This window comes from Protopterus annectens, chromosome 3.part1 (assembly GCF_019279795.1).
Source record: "Protopterus annectens isolate FY-2018-M chromosome 3.part1, PAN1.0, whole genome shotgun sequence".
Classification (NCBI taxonomy): domain Eukaryota; kingdom Metazoa; phylum Chordata; order Ceratodontiformes; family Protopteridae; genus Protopterus; species Protopterus annectens.
In genome coordinates this window covers 1442614906-1442629422 of record NC_056732.1, presented here as the reverse complement: position 1 = coordinate 1442629422, position 14517 = coordinate 1442614906, and the positions used below count along the sequence as shown (strand labels likewise).

General features: G+C 41.4%; 1 protein-coding gene across 5 annotated transcripts in view; it reads right to left on the bottom strand.

The window, feature by feature from the left end:
- The window catches only part of NMT2 (N-myristoyltransferase 2), a 1198504-nt gene that overhangs the window by 605027 nt on the left and 578960 nt on the right, over positions 1-14517 (bottom strand). For 4 of the 5 annotated variants that reach the window (XM_044067506.1, XM_044067507.1, XM_044067510.1 and 1 more), the window contains 2 exons: positions 13644-13788; positions 12633-12751 (listed from right to left, as the gene is read on the bottom strand). In XM_044067506.1, coding sequence (XP_043923441.1) covers positions 12633-12751; positions 13644-13788 — 264 coding nt within the window. Of the gene's footprint in view, positions 1-12632; positions 12752-13643; positions 13789-14088; positions 14231-14517 lie in introns of those variants that run through there. The other variant, XM_044067511.1, reaches the window with a different exon arrangement.

The window sequence follows — 14517 nt, the reverse complement described above, 5'->3', positions numbered from 1 at the left end:
GAAAGAATGTGGTCCTTGAAGGCTGTCAGAGCATTCTGTACAGCTAAAATTTCTTTTTGACTGATATGCAAGTGCATTTGACTTGGGTTCCATTTGCCCTGAATGCACTTCCTGCCAGGTGAGCCCCCCCATGCATAGTCTGATGCGTCTGTTGTTGGGGTTTGGGTGGCAGGGGATGGTGTGAAAGGTAGTCCCTTGTTTTGGTGGCAGGCCTCTGCCCACCAAAGGAACTCTAGGCGTAGGCAAGGTATGATAGGAATCATTGTTTCCAGGTCTTGAGAATGTTGACACCATAGGCTTTTTAGATACCAATGTAATTTCCTCATAAGAAGCCTTGCATATGGAATTAGAAGAATGCAAGAGGCCATGAACACCAAGGCTTGCAGTATTTGTCTTGCAAACGGCAGGGTTTTGTGGCCACTTGTTTGAAGTAGTTTGTCAAATGAATTTATTTCTCTGGTGTGAGGTAAGCCATTTGGGAAGTTTTATTCAAGCTTGCTCCCAGGAATATAATTTGTTGACAGGGTACCAGGTGGGATTTCTTTTCGTTTATGGTGTACCCCAGACAAGTTAGAACCCTTTGTACAAAGGCCAGATGATTCAAAAGTATATCCTGGCTTTCTGCCTGAATTAGACAATCGTCCAGGTATGGGTATATTTGAATATTTCATTGCCTGCAAAATGCAATAACTGAGGCTAGGCACTTTGTGAACACCCTGGGCGCAGTAGATAAGCCAAAAGGCAGCGCAGAGAACTGATAGTGCGTGTAGCCTGCTTTGAAGCATAGGTATCTTCTGCAAGATTCCCTGATTGGGATGTGCAAGTATGCTTCTTTTAAATCTAGTGTTGCCAACCAGACATCTTTGCCTAGCATAGGAAGTAATTGGTGAAGAGTCAGCATCTTGAATTTTGGAATCTCCAAATAGGTGTTTAGAGTAGACGGGTTCAGGATAGGAAGCCATGAATTGTCTTTTCTGGGTACCAGGAAAAGTCTCTAGTAGAAACTTTGTCCCTTTTCCTCTTCTGGTACCAGTTGAATAGCCCCCATGCTTAATAGGTTCATAGGTTCGTACTAGGCTATCTGCCCTAGGGCATTTATAAGCCTAGCCAGAGTGTGTGTGGCTTTCACCACCCCTTAGGATGAGAATACTACGCCCTTTTAGGGTTTAGTTTACTGTGCCTCTGTCTAGTAGTGACACAGAGATGACCCCCGGGGTAAACCTACGATCTCCCATCCACTCGTCAAGATTTCTCTTGAATACAGTCAGTGAAGGGCTCTGCCTAACATGGACTGGGATTCTGTTCCAGAGTGTAGGGAGCCTCTGGGTTATGAATCTGTCCCTCCAGCACGTCCTGTTTATTTCTGTGTTGAGGTTTAAGTCTCTTGTTCTCGTGGCTCTGATGGATTTGGATTTTCTGAGGTGGAGCATGTCCATTAATTCCGGATTGGACATGGCCTTGTACGTCAGGCACAGATCACCTCTGAGTAGGCGGTATGCGACTGAATAGACCTGGAGTTTTTTCAGTCGGCAGCATGACATGTTTAAGACCCTTTATCCTCTTGGTGAGGAACTTTTGGGGTCTTTCCAACTGCTGCAGGTGTCGGGTGAGATGCATCCCAAATGGGGCATTGTACTCAATCATTGGCCTGATAAGAGAAGAGTACAGAGGCACAATGACCTCTAAATCTAGATGTGAAACCCTTCATGATAAGGTGGACAATATAGAAGGTCTTCCTAACTACTTTGGCAATGTGAGTGTCAAATGAGAGGTTACTGTCAAACTGGTTCCCTAGGTCCCTGATTACCTCTTCCGTACTTAATGGATTACCACCTATGTGGTAATTTGTCGGTACCTTGTTTTTCCCAAAGGGTATGACTATACATTTTTTGGCGTCCAGCTTAAGGCCATGGTTCTGGCACCAACTATCCGTTTCTATGAGGCCTCTCAGAAGGATGTTTGTGTCCGCTGGAGTATCAATTATGGCGCCCAGTTTGCAGTCATCTGCAAACTTTGTCAGCCACAATCCTCCTATGTTTGCCTGTACCTCGGAAAAATAAATGCCGAACAAGAGGGGTCCCAGGACTGAGCCCTGTGGGACAACGCTTGTGACTGGCTTAGAGTCTGACATAGCTTTAGCAACTCTGACCCTGTGGGTTCTGTCCTTGAGCCAGTTTGCAACCCATCTTGTGACATATGGGTTTACATTTAGGCTGGTGAGTTTGTCTATGATGCCCGAGTGGGGTATTGTGTCAAAGGCTTTTGCAAGGTCAAGGTAGGCTGTGTGAACTGCCTTACCCTCATCAATGGCCTTAGTGACTGTTTCAAAAAAGTCGACCAAGTTCAAAAGGCAGGATCTGCCCTTGACAAAGCCAAATTGGGTAGGATCCAATGTCTGTAGGTCCCCAATGTCTTTGTTTATGAGTTCCATAATGATCCTCTCCATAGCTTTGCAGACCAGGCTTGTCAAGCTTATGGGGCGGTAATTTCCAGGGTCCGTAGAAGCACCGCCTTTGTGAAGTGGGACCACTTTTGCCGTACGCCACTCTTTGGAGTGATCCTGTGGTAAGGCTAAGATTAAACAGCAGCCTTATGTGTGGGTTTAGTTCCTCTTGTAGTTCATGTAGCACACAGCCCAGGACACCATCCGGTCCCATTGATGCTGTGTTTTTAGCTTTAGACAGGGCGGCCCTCACCTGGGCATCTGAGATGTTAGGGAGGCTACACTCTGCTGGGATAGTTATTTCTCCTTTTGGGGGGGAGGGGGAGGAGAAATTTGCACTGAACCTGTCTGCCAGAATGTTGGCAATGTCGGTGGGTTCAGTGTATTTTGTGTCATTTTGGACTAACTCTGAGCATATCTGAAAGTTTCCACCCAGGTTTCTAACATAGCTAAAGAAGGCCTTGTGACGGTCTTTTGTGTCTTTTGCGATTTTTCTCTCAAAGTTGGCCTTGGATGATTTTATGAGTGATCGTAGTTTTTTGCTAGTACTGATCAGAGATGCCTTCCCTTTTAGGGATTTTGCTCTGTCATGTAGTACCTTCCTCCTCCTGTTGTAAAGTTTGTTTATGGCTGGGGTCCACCAGACCGGGCGGCTGCCTTTGGGGGAATGGGTCTTGGTTTTATTTGGGATTGCATGATCCATGCATTCTTGAAGGTGCCCATAGAAGGCATTTGCAAAGGATTCAGCAGTGTGGGTTGTGGTTTCCACTGGCCCAGGGGCCTTGAAGGATACCACTTCAGTCTTAAGAAGTGTGAAGTTGGCTTTTGAGAAGTTCTTCACTGTGGTCTTTTGTGCAGGGGTGGGGCGGATGTGGATTTCCAGTGAGATTAATTTATGGTCTGATCTTACCAAAGAGGGATATACTTCCGGTGTGGAGCATTTTGTCCCCATGTTTGTGATGATCAGGTCTAGTATATTGTCTCCTCTTGTGGGAATGGTGACTAGTTGTTCCATTGCATTTGAGTTTATGAATTCTAGGAAACTTTGGGCTAGGGTGTTGGGGCTTGAGTAATGATCCCAGTCTATGTTTGGGTAGTTGAAGTCTCCCAAAATGATGGTATTTGGAGAGACATTCATACTCTCCAGTGTCTTCAGGAAGGCTGTGTGGGGTTCCTGAGTTTGAGAGGATGGTCTGTAGCATGCTACAAACTGTAAGGCAGTTTTGCCTATGGTTAGTTACACCTGGATGGTCTCCGATGCTTCGTGCATTGCCACTAACCTGGAGGTGTGGGTATCTTTGATGAAAATGGATACTCCTCCTCCTTTTGTGGTTCGGTCCAAGTTTTGGGGCCGGAAAGCATGATAGGAGGTAAAACCTGATAGTGCTGGGGTGCTCTCAGGAGCCTTGAACCAGGTTTCAGTCACTGCACAGACATCGATGTTCTCCATACTGAGGACGGCTTCGAGGGCGTGCATCTTGAGGTTTAGACTTCTGGCACTGAGCAGCATTACCCTTAGTTTTTTTCCACTTGTGTTTTCTAGGGAGGTAGGTTTGTCATTTGAGCCTTGCCTAAAAAAGGCACTATGAGGGTGGCAAGAGCCTTGGCCAATATCCGGAAGCCCAGGGGTGACAGGTGCAAGCCATCCCTTGCGAAGCAGCGTGGCTTGTCAAGCATGTCATCCCAAGCAGACAGACATTGGATCCCCCTAGAATGACACCAGTAATTAAGCCAATTGTTAAAACTGATCATTTTGTCTTTGTACTGTGGCATCATTCTTGGTGAGGGTAAGATGCTGCTCAGGGTCAGGGCCATACCGGCCTGGGCTACATAATCAGAGAGCTCCTCTATATCTCTTTTCATGTAGTCCAGGGAGGTACGTCTCAGGTCGTTCACACCGGCATGTACAATGACTGAGTCATATTTGTACTTGCTGTGGAGTGACCTTGAGTGCTTGTGTTATGTGGCGGATTCTAGCTCCGGACAGGCAGCTTACTGTGACCTTTTCCTTGTTCAGTCTGGTGAGCGGAACGTCAGTCAGTCTGACTATGGAGTTACCTATTACAAGTGTGTCTGGCATGTTGTTTGGCCTTAAGGGCTGTGACTGTTTAGCACACTGACTTTGTGAACTATGTGTTGCATGTGCTATGTCTTGAGGTGGTGGTTGCTTGGGTGTCTGCTTTGGAGGCCTCTGTTGTTTTGGTAGATTTTTAATCAGCGCCTCCGAGTATGTTTTTGTGTGTTTATGTGTTTGGTTTGCAGTTGTGATAGTTCTATGTGAGACTGGGTATGTGGTGTTCGTGGTTACCTTAAGAGAGAAAGTACTTGTTTTTGGGCCTCTGCCCACTGATTTGGGGGTAGGTCCGGCCACCTGCTTGGTGTTGGCAACGTGTGGAAGTGAAATCTGTATCCCTGGGACACTATTTAAAACCGATTTGTCCTGTGTAATGAGTTCCCAATTCTTCGCATGAAGAGCAATCTTTCCCCCCAAAAGGGCAGTCAATTGATAAGTGCTTGGAAATTTTAAAAGGAAGTCATCGAGACAGAATACCATAGGGGGGAGTCTTATTATTCCCAGATTTGGAAGTGGAGGCCCCCCACTGCTTAATTCTGTGTGTAACCTGGGTCTGAAACCTGGGGTTTTTGCTGTGTCTAGGTTTGGCTTGAGAAGACCTGGAAGGGGCTGGAAAGGACCAATTCTTAGTAGGCCAGTGCCTACTAAATCTAGGAGGCTGAACTTGTAAAAAAATTTTTAACAGTTTGCATATATTAAGCTTTATCTTCCATCTTTTTAAGAACTTCCTCAGCCTTGTTGCCAAACAGGCGGTCCCGATTTAAAGGAGCATCCAACAATTTAGCTTTAACATGATCAGGCAAAGATTGCTCCTTGAGCCAAGCATGCCTTCTGAGCACAGTCCCAGTAACAGCAGCCCTGCAAGAGGCCTCTAATGAATCAAAACCACATTGCAAAGTATGTTTTCCAACTTGTTCAACAAAATGCATTAAATCCTGTAATTCTTTATTTTCCACACAGTCAGGAATCAACATCATTTTCTGTTTAAGCAGTCCAATAACATGTTGCTGATACTTTAACATATGAAACTGGCAGTTTAAAGCCCTAATGCCCAAGGTTGCAGAAGTGTAAACCTTCTTACCCCATATATCCAGAGCCCTGAAGTCTATCAGAAGGGGTAGGATTTTTAGCAATAGAAGCCTTAATGCCCTTGGGCCCCTGTGAAATAGTCTCTGGCTCTGCAATAGGATTTTTAAAAAGGAACTTGTGGGACTCAGGGACCCAGTAGTATCGATCAGGTTTTCTGGGAGCAGGAGGCAAGGAATCAGGAGCCGAACTAGATTCTGAAAAAGCATCATCAACAATGTCTAGTACAAAAGGAATAGCTAAAGATAGCTAAAGGCCTATGCTGAGGTAGGAGAAGGAAATCTCTAAGCCTCTTTTTTGAATCAGAAAAATCCTGGCTTTCCCAGTAGAAATGCTCCCTTAGAGTATGTAAGGTTTCCCCAAAAGAAAAATCCTCAGGAGGGGAAGCAGAGGGAATGGAGTCCTCTGCATCAGAATCTTCATAAGTAGATAAGGGCAAATCCAGATCATCAGAAGAATCAGAAAAAACAGAATCCTAATCAGAAGATTCATAATCAACTTCAGACCTAAGCCTCTTAGAAGGGGGGTGGGGGTTGGCTAGCCCTGATTAGAGTTATTAGATCTTTAGCCACTCATTTGTTTTTTAGGCATAGAGGCCTGAGCATGTGGCCTGGGCGTTGGTTTTTTAGGCATAGATCGAGATTTAGGCCTAAGTAAAGGAGGAGGCATCAGTTTAATATGCAAGTCCGTTGGCCTGAATACAACCTCAGAAGCCGGTGCCTGCACAGTGGCTCTGGACCTATCCAAGGTAGAGACATCCACGGGTTCCATAGTTGAAGCATCTAGCGGCATACCGGACTCCGAATGGGTCTCAGTAGAGGCCTGCAAATCAGAAGTAGCGGGAATCAGGGGCTGCGAAAGCGCCTCACTGAGTACTGGCAACTGGCTTAGGAGAAGTGTCGACAGTTTTGGACCTCGGCGGCCTGTCTCTGTCTATCTTTGCATTTTTTCAGAATCCCGGAAGTGGGACGGCTAACAGACGACATTTCTGGATAATTAAACCAAGAACTGAAATATTTAGAGGCGAAAATATACGGTCAATGGATAGTGCGCTGATTAAAGCACAAAACCGACAGCAAGGTATGTCGTGGTAAGGGCCTAGGCAAGGAATACAGTACGAATGAAAATCTTTATGAGGTATTTGCTTTCCACAAGTAATGCAATTATTAACTTTTACTGATATCGGTAAGGAGCAAGATAAAGTTTCCCCAAAGGGATTCTTAGCTTTAGTTGAAGACTTTGGTTCTGAAACTCAAAAAAGAAAATTTCAGGAGTCGGCCGACCGGCACTTGCGAACTTCTTCTGCTTCGGGCACCAAACGGCAAAAAAGACTGATGTAATGGCATCGGCTGCATGTTTTATACCCCTGATGACCTGACGTCATGGAAGAAGGGGCAGCAACCGACGCAGGACCCAAGACTTTGTTAATCAGGCCGACTGAAGGCTACCTGCAAACAGATAACCCAAATGTAATGACTGCAACAGTGAAACATGAAGAACATCAACAATAATTATACAGATTATTATATTCATAAAGCAGCAGAATGTACTGTAAGAACTAAGCCAACATGGGAATGGTGAAAGGAGATTCTGTTGATAGGGATGACTGCACTTATAGACAACAGGCGGCTGGAATTTATTGGAGAAAACTGGCAAAGGAACCAAGGTATTAGGATCAAATAACTGGAAAGGGAAAGGTAATAAGAGTGGGAAGATGCCAATAATTCATCTGAACTGCAGGTTAGAGATTGTCTTCCCTATCAAGGACCGAGAGAGCACAGGCAAAAAGAAAAAAATGGGGGGGGGGGGGCAGTTGTAACTGAAAGACCAGCACTGGAAGAGCTTTTAGTAGAATTTGGAAGAGAAGCTACAGTTAAAAAATGAATAATTAGTACAGCATATAAATTACTGCATGACAACTATAAAAATCAATCAAGGGATTGGGAAGAGAGACTGGATAAGCAATTCACAAAGAATCAATGGGGAGGGGGATATATTTTTGTCTCCCAAATATGCAACAAAATCTGGATGATTTAGGATTTTTGCTTGGAAATATTTACATAGATATTTTTATACCCCAAGTAGACTCCAGAGAAATTTTCATCAGGGGAGACAGCAAATGTTGGAGGTATGAAGGGGAAAATGTTTCTGGGAGTGTAAGGAGTTGGCAAACTTTAAATATTCCCTGCAGATTACTCTATCAGGGTGAGCAAATTGGTGTAACAAGGGAAATTATTTTTCTGAGCTATGATACAAATCAGAATTGCCTAGACATATGGCCTTGCGGAGTCATTATGTGGTCCGCAAAAAAAAAAAAAAAAAAAAAAAATGGGGGGGGGCAATTACTAGAAAACGGAAATCAAAAGTTTAAGAATATAGTAACAGAGCTAAACCAACTAAAATTGGGATCTTTAGAAAAGGGTCAGCAAATTTCTTAGGAAATAAATGGGAATTGTTAGAACAATACATTCATGTGAGGAAAGAGGTTTAAAGAAGGCAGGATTTGAATAAGCTATATAGTGTTTGACTGACAATGATTGGGTAAATTATAGGTGACGTATAATTTTTCCGACTAAAATGATGTCAATATGGTTTGCGATGTAAAATGCTTGCAACTAACATTATATAATGCACTTATTTGAATATAAATGTATGACTGCTTAAGTGCTAATTTAATAAAAATGTAAAATAAATACTTAAAGGTTTGTCTAACAATAACACACAGTAATCACAATAATGTAGTCCATCGCACTTCACACAGATGCACACTAGTCATTTCAAAGCCAGACAGTGACCATTAAACTGCACAAGAGGGCCAGTTACTTTTCAAAAGACAGCTCCCACCCTTACCCAAAAGATATAATCACTCCTGTCTGCACTTCAGATCTGACTGTGATACAAAATGGTCATTTATTGCATCTCAGTACTGATCCACACAAACACCAGCCACACAAAGTATGTCAAGCTGCTTCACATAAATCACGTTAATCCTGCAATGCCCAAATAATGAGCAACAGTAGCAGGTACACTCCAACACAGAGGTTAGAATTTTTTTTACGATACTCTAATTCATTTAGGAAATTAATAGGAATACAGGTTTTGCATCAACATGCATTTTCTGAAGAAGTGCAATCTCCAGTATCTGACATTTTTGACTGCAGTCCTCTGTGGTTTACCAGAAAAATCAAACATTTTACAAGAGACAGGGAAACGGGGAAGTATATAAATGAAAATTACGGACAGCAGAAATACAGCTAGCCAGCGGTCTGCAATATATGACGGCCTACCAGTAACAGTAAAAACTTATTGCAGATAGGACAGCTTTCTCTTTACACAGCACACATTTCCTACATTTTCAGATTTGTTGACACTCTACTCCATTCCACCCAAGATATATCATATTTGTTGTCTTGACTGCGTGAAGGAAAGAGCAGGAGGCCAACAAACTGCATGGCCAAGTTTTCAATACCACTCCAAAGGCTGCACCAGCTACTTTACCTTTAAGCAGAGGTGGTGTGTGCCCTTTATTTATTCAATTTTCTTAAAGTAAAGAAAACACGTTGCTTCTGTAAGAAAATATAATATAAATAGCAGAAAAGCACCTCAGGGCAGTTACCTAGTTTGCCTATGTGGAAGGCCAGCCATGCTGTCTTAACAAGAGTGTTTTTCTCCCTGACACTACTCTAAAGAAGGGCAGTTAGGTTTATAGGTCAAGTACTAGGCAATCAATTTGCAGACAATCACATACCATAAAAAGGAGGCCTATTCAAATGTTCTTGCCAGCCTCAAAGGAGGGCAGTGTAAGATAGACTGGAGAAGAATTTCAGGCTGCCCATCCAATTATTCAGGTTTACCTTGAAAAGGGCAAAGGTACTATATTCTGCATGATATGTACAGGAAAGTTTATTTCAGAGGTGAGGAACACACTGCAATTTGAATCTATCACACGTGTGTCATACATTTTACTTAACTGTTGATGAAAGTTTAACTCCTTTAAGTGGTATTTGAGGTGGCATTTGTTCTGTGAAGAAATAGGAGGTCAAAGAGTTTGATCTTTCATGGCTCAACAGGCTAGAGACAGCTCTCTATGAACAGGTCTGCTCAATGGGATACACTGATAAATATTAATACTCACAAAATGCTTCTACATTTTAAATCTGAACACAATATTTAAAGATGAATGCTTGACACCTGCATCTAAAGTAATCACGGTTTGTGAATTCCATGCATTTCTAAATGTACTCTAGTTCCACTCCATTGTTCCTTAAAATGCACTTATAAACAAGACATTATGTGGCTCAGCATGCTTTTTAATTAGCAAGATTTCTAAACTGGAAACTGTAACTTGCTTTACAAACACTTTTCCAGAAAAATGTGGGAACTACCTGAGAAGACATAAAAAAACATAACACAGATTCCATTAAAATGAAAAGGTAATTTAGTTTAAACATGAAAGGCATGCTAAAATATTTTCAAGTGTAACTGACAGTAGTAAAAGAAACTTATAGGAATTGCCTGAGGTAGACCGGTAACAGCACAAGATTTACAGGTAGCAATTCTTATGGAAGAACACTTACAATCCATTCCGTGCATGCCTTTGTTCCTCTCCCACCTTCATCCCAACCTTTCCTTGTTGTCTCACGCAATTATGCACCCCTTTGATGTCTGTGACTGTCAAACACTGCTTAAGTCATTAAATTCCAGAATATACCACCCTCTTCATGAAGTATTTTCACGACATGCTTCAGACAGATGCCACCAATATTCCTGCTCCTACTATCCATCTTCATGCCCCCCCCAAAAAAAACAGGTCTGTAAACAATGTGATGGGTTCAAATCACATCTGGTCTTTCACATCTTATGTCTTCACGTCCAATTTTTATAAGTCTCATCATAACCCAGCACCTTCCATACCTTTCACCATTATCTTAATTCTGAATTGCATGATTATAACAGCTTAACGTTTTCTATGACATCCAGAACTGAACATAATACTTCGATCAGAACCTTATCAATACCACATAAAGAGGAAGGAGAACGTCAGCACCTCTAGAATACACACCCAGCGTTATGCACTCCATTATTTTACAGGTAATATTCACCATGTTTCACAATCTATTGCAGGGTTAACCTTAAAGTTGACTTATTACTCAAGACCTTTCCTCTTCTCAACATCAATCTCTGAATATTGTTTTCTTGGTGAGGAGGGGGGATTCATTTTTTTTGTGTTAAATCCCATCTAAATGTCCATAACACATTATGCCACAGTTCTGAATGTAGATTGGTCCCCACCATTCATTACTGGAATGCCACTCTTCATATATTCAGTATGTAAGATAATAAACTCTCCAAATGTAGTGTGATATTTAATAAACTAAAATGACATATCACCAAAAAAGTACTTGACATTCTAGTGTTTACTGACTTTTCTTCCCATTTGTCCCCACCACCACCACCCAACTACTACCCTTTGGTTCGAATAACCAGTTTCCAATGCATTACTCCACCATTTTCGGACTTCACTTTCAAACTCCATTATTCCTGCAAATGTCCTCTGAGGCACTGTAATACATGCCTTTCTTAAAGTCACATGCAGAGTAAGCTTAGTATCCCTCTGTGTCAACTTGGTCATACAACAGACAAGTTGGATGGAAAAGCCCTCCAGTGAAACCACGCTGTCCACCAGTGTTTACAGGCATTAAAGAACCACCACTCTGCCATGCAGAAACTTTTTTCATGTCCTACCCTGTTATTAAACTCATTATCAAGATTATAATTATCTGGCTCCTTTTCAAGACCCACTCAGGGAGACAGTAGTCCCCACATCCCAGCCTTGACACAAGCCTGCATTTTTCAGACCACACCTGGCATACTAACTCTGCATATTGTTAGTTAGTGGTACTGTGAAATGCTACATGGAAAACACAAAGTAATTTGCCTAACATCAAAAAGATAAACTAAATCTTCCTGTGATTATGGCATAGCATGCAACAGCATGCCACAAGGCAGGTAATGAAAAACGAGAACAATGTCTGATAGGAGCACATGAACTTAACTACCAAAATCCTATTGTACTAATGGGAAAGAATCCTCCCTCAACTCACACTCGATCAGTACTGCAGTGATAAATTAAGTCCATGGTAAAGGAAAGCCACTTTCAATTTACAACAAAATCTGTCAGCCTCCTTACATGCACCTGCCTGGTTTAGTGCACCTGTCTCTCAAGCACTCCATCTTCTGTACTGTGTTTTTAGTTTATATAGTTTCAGGGATCCAAAGTCAGACTTTTCTGTCTTCCTCCATTCAATCAAGTATGTATTTCTGCAAGCTAATCCACAGTACATCTACATAAGAATAGCCTTGAGTGTTCTAAAAGAATCAATTTTTAGTCTGTAAAGATTTTCTTTCAGTCATAGGAGGTTTAGCATTACCAATACTTTTGCAGGAACACTTGCTGTAGTGCAAATCTTTGGGGGGGGGGGGGGACAGGGGCTCTCATCCATTTAAGGAGTCACCGCTCATCTGGAGTGCTAATGTTTCTCAACACACATGTGCAAGTGATTTACCAGGCCAGATGCACAACCCTTTTGGATGTTTCTACAGCTACTCTCTGCTGGGACTAAAAGGAGCACTATTACTGTAGAAAAAGGAAACCAGTGAAGTTAGGAACATAAAAAAAAATCACACTTACTATGAAGCAGAGTAAACCAGAACTTATCTAGAGTCAGGTCAGAAAAGCTCTGAATGCTACAACAGTAGATACTACAGCAACTGCAGAACATTGTCAAATGTCATCTTCAAACTGTCAAATGTTACAAAACATAATATGAATAAGGTCTGTAATGAGTCCACCTCATCTATTACATCTGACACAGCTGGAAAGGTATTTGATACAGAGCAGAAGTACGGTCTTCAACAAACAAGACATACTGAAGGCCATTTGTGTGTGTGTGTGTGTGTGTGTGTGTGTGTGTGTGTGTGTGTGTGTGTGTGTGTGTGTGTGTATATACAATATTCGCTAATACTAACCACTTCAGGGCTGCTTAGATCCAGAGTGTCCCACATAAATCCCTGCGGCAAAGAATAAGAGTCTTGTCGTACGTTATCTTTGTCTGGTTCTATTGGGCCGTGAGTTGTTACAACTTCATCTAAAAATAACAACAAAAAATAAACAAATTACTCCTGCAACCTGACAGCATAACATTACAAAATACAGCATTATTGGTTACTATTCCATATGAGGTATATATTATGTCTACTACCATTTCTATTAACAAATATATAGAATTAAGGAACAAGGTGCTAGGCTGAAATAGGTCACTTCAGCAATAAAAATACACACAATTCCAGGAAACGAGTCTAAAAAGCTTTGTTCCGGTTAAGGCCATGGGTGTACAATAAGGTGAGAATAAGAAAATGTATTACCAAAAATAAAATAATAATGTAAATACAAAATACCTTAGAAATGAGTACTTTACGGTGCAGTTACAGTCACTAAATTTGACACACACCCAACATCTCTACGAAACAGCATCTGGACAGGTTACAAAATGTGTCAGGGTGGCACTTAATTTGTTTTTTTCCATCAATAGGTAGTACACGGAGTCTCCCCTTGATGCGTTTTTGCATTGCACAACGTCACCTCTCTATAGATATGACTTAAAGTGTGACTGACATCTCCCCCAAAATAAAACATTTGTTCTTTACTACTAGCAAACCATGTGTAATTATTTAAGTGTTTAAACATACCACACAAAAAGGCATCTGAGAAGCCTACTGCTAAAAAAAAAGATACCGTTTTTTTGCCGAATTACAACAATCCCCATTATAATTCAATACGTTAAACATACTTTGCGTAACTATATAATATGGGATAGGTTCTAGGTACTCTAACACCATTTTGTGAATACTACTACAGCATACTGGTGTTGAAGTTAACTTTCACTGACCTAAATAAGATGCAGGACTTAACTTCTGTGCATTCTCTCTCAACAGATATTTGAAAATGTTTTATGTGAATGAGATTATGCACGAACTTACTAAGTTTGGGCACAGGCTGAGTGTCCCAAAATTGGTACTTTCTCTTGTTTGCCTCATCCAGATTCTTGGCTGGACCCTGGCATGTTGAGAGCAGCTCCATAGCTCTCTGAATGTCCTGCAGTTTTTGCACTGGAATTGATGGATTCTACACAAAGATAAGGACACATTTAGAACAGAGAAGCAATGCTTCATACAAAACAACACTTCTGAGTGGGAAAAGGTCGAGAACAGCTACTTACCCATTTTAAGAAGAGTTGCTTCACAGTGTATCAGTACTTAATTGTTGGGAATCAACTGAAACAATCAACTTTCAGAAAGGATATCTTACAATCATATGCAGTTCACGTCATCATGCTTAAAAAAGCTCTCTCAAACCGTTTCTAGAAAAAATTCTAGTTTACACAACTACAAAATTAAACAGGGCTTGAAACTCTGAAATGCTTACCTTTAACTAAAATTCTTTAAGAATACTGTTGGGTGGTACCACTGATTCCACAGTCTGTCCTGTTCCTAAACAGCATGTGCTCTAAGCATGTCAAAGTACACACTGATAAAATAATTAAAATATTTTTCAGCATTTCCATTCTAAACAGGTGTGTAACATATCTCCTCTTATATGAAACAGCATTAAGCATACTTGCATAAAAATGTTTAACATGCCAAGACTACAGCAATAAGAAATTTCAATATTTGCCAATATGCACGCCTGACAGCTACAAAACCTGCTAAAATTACAACACTGATGGTCTTCTATCATGCTCTATTTAAAAAAAAAAAGAAAGAAAAAATGAGTAGTAAAAAAGGGATAACAAATATTTATATTACCCCAGAAAATGTTGTCTTCCTTCTGCCCATGACTCCTACTACAAAATGT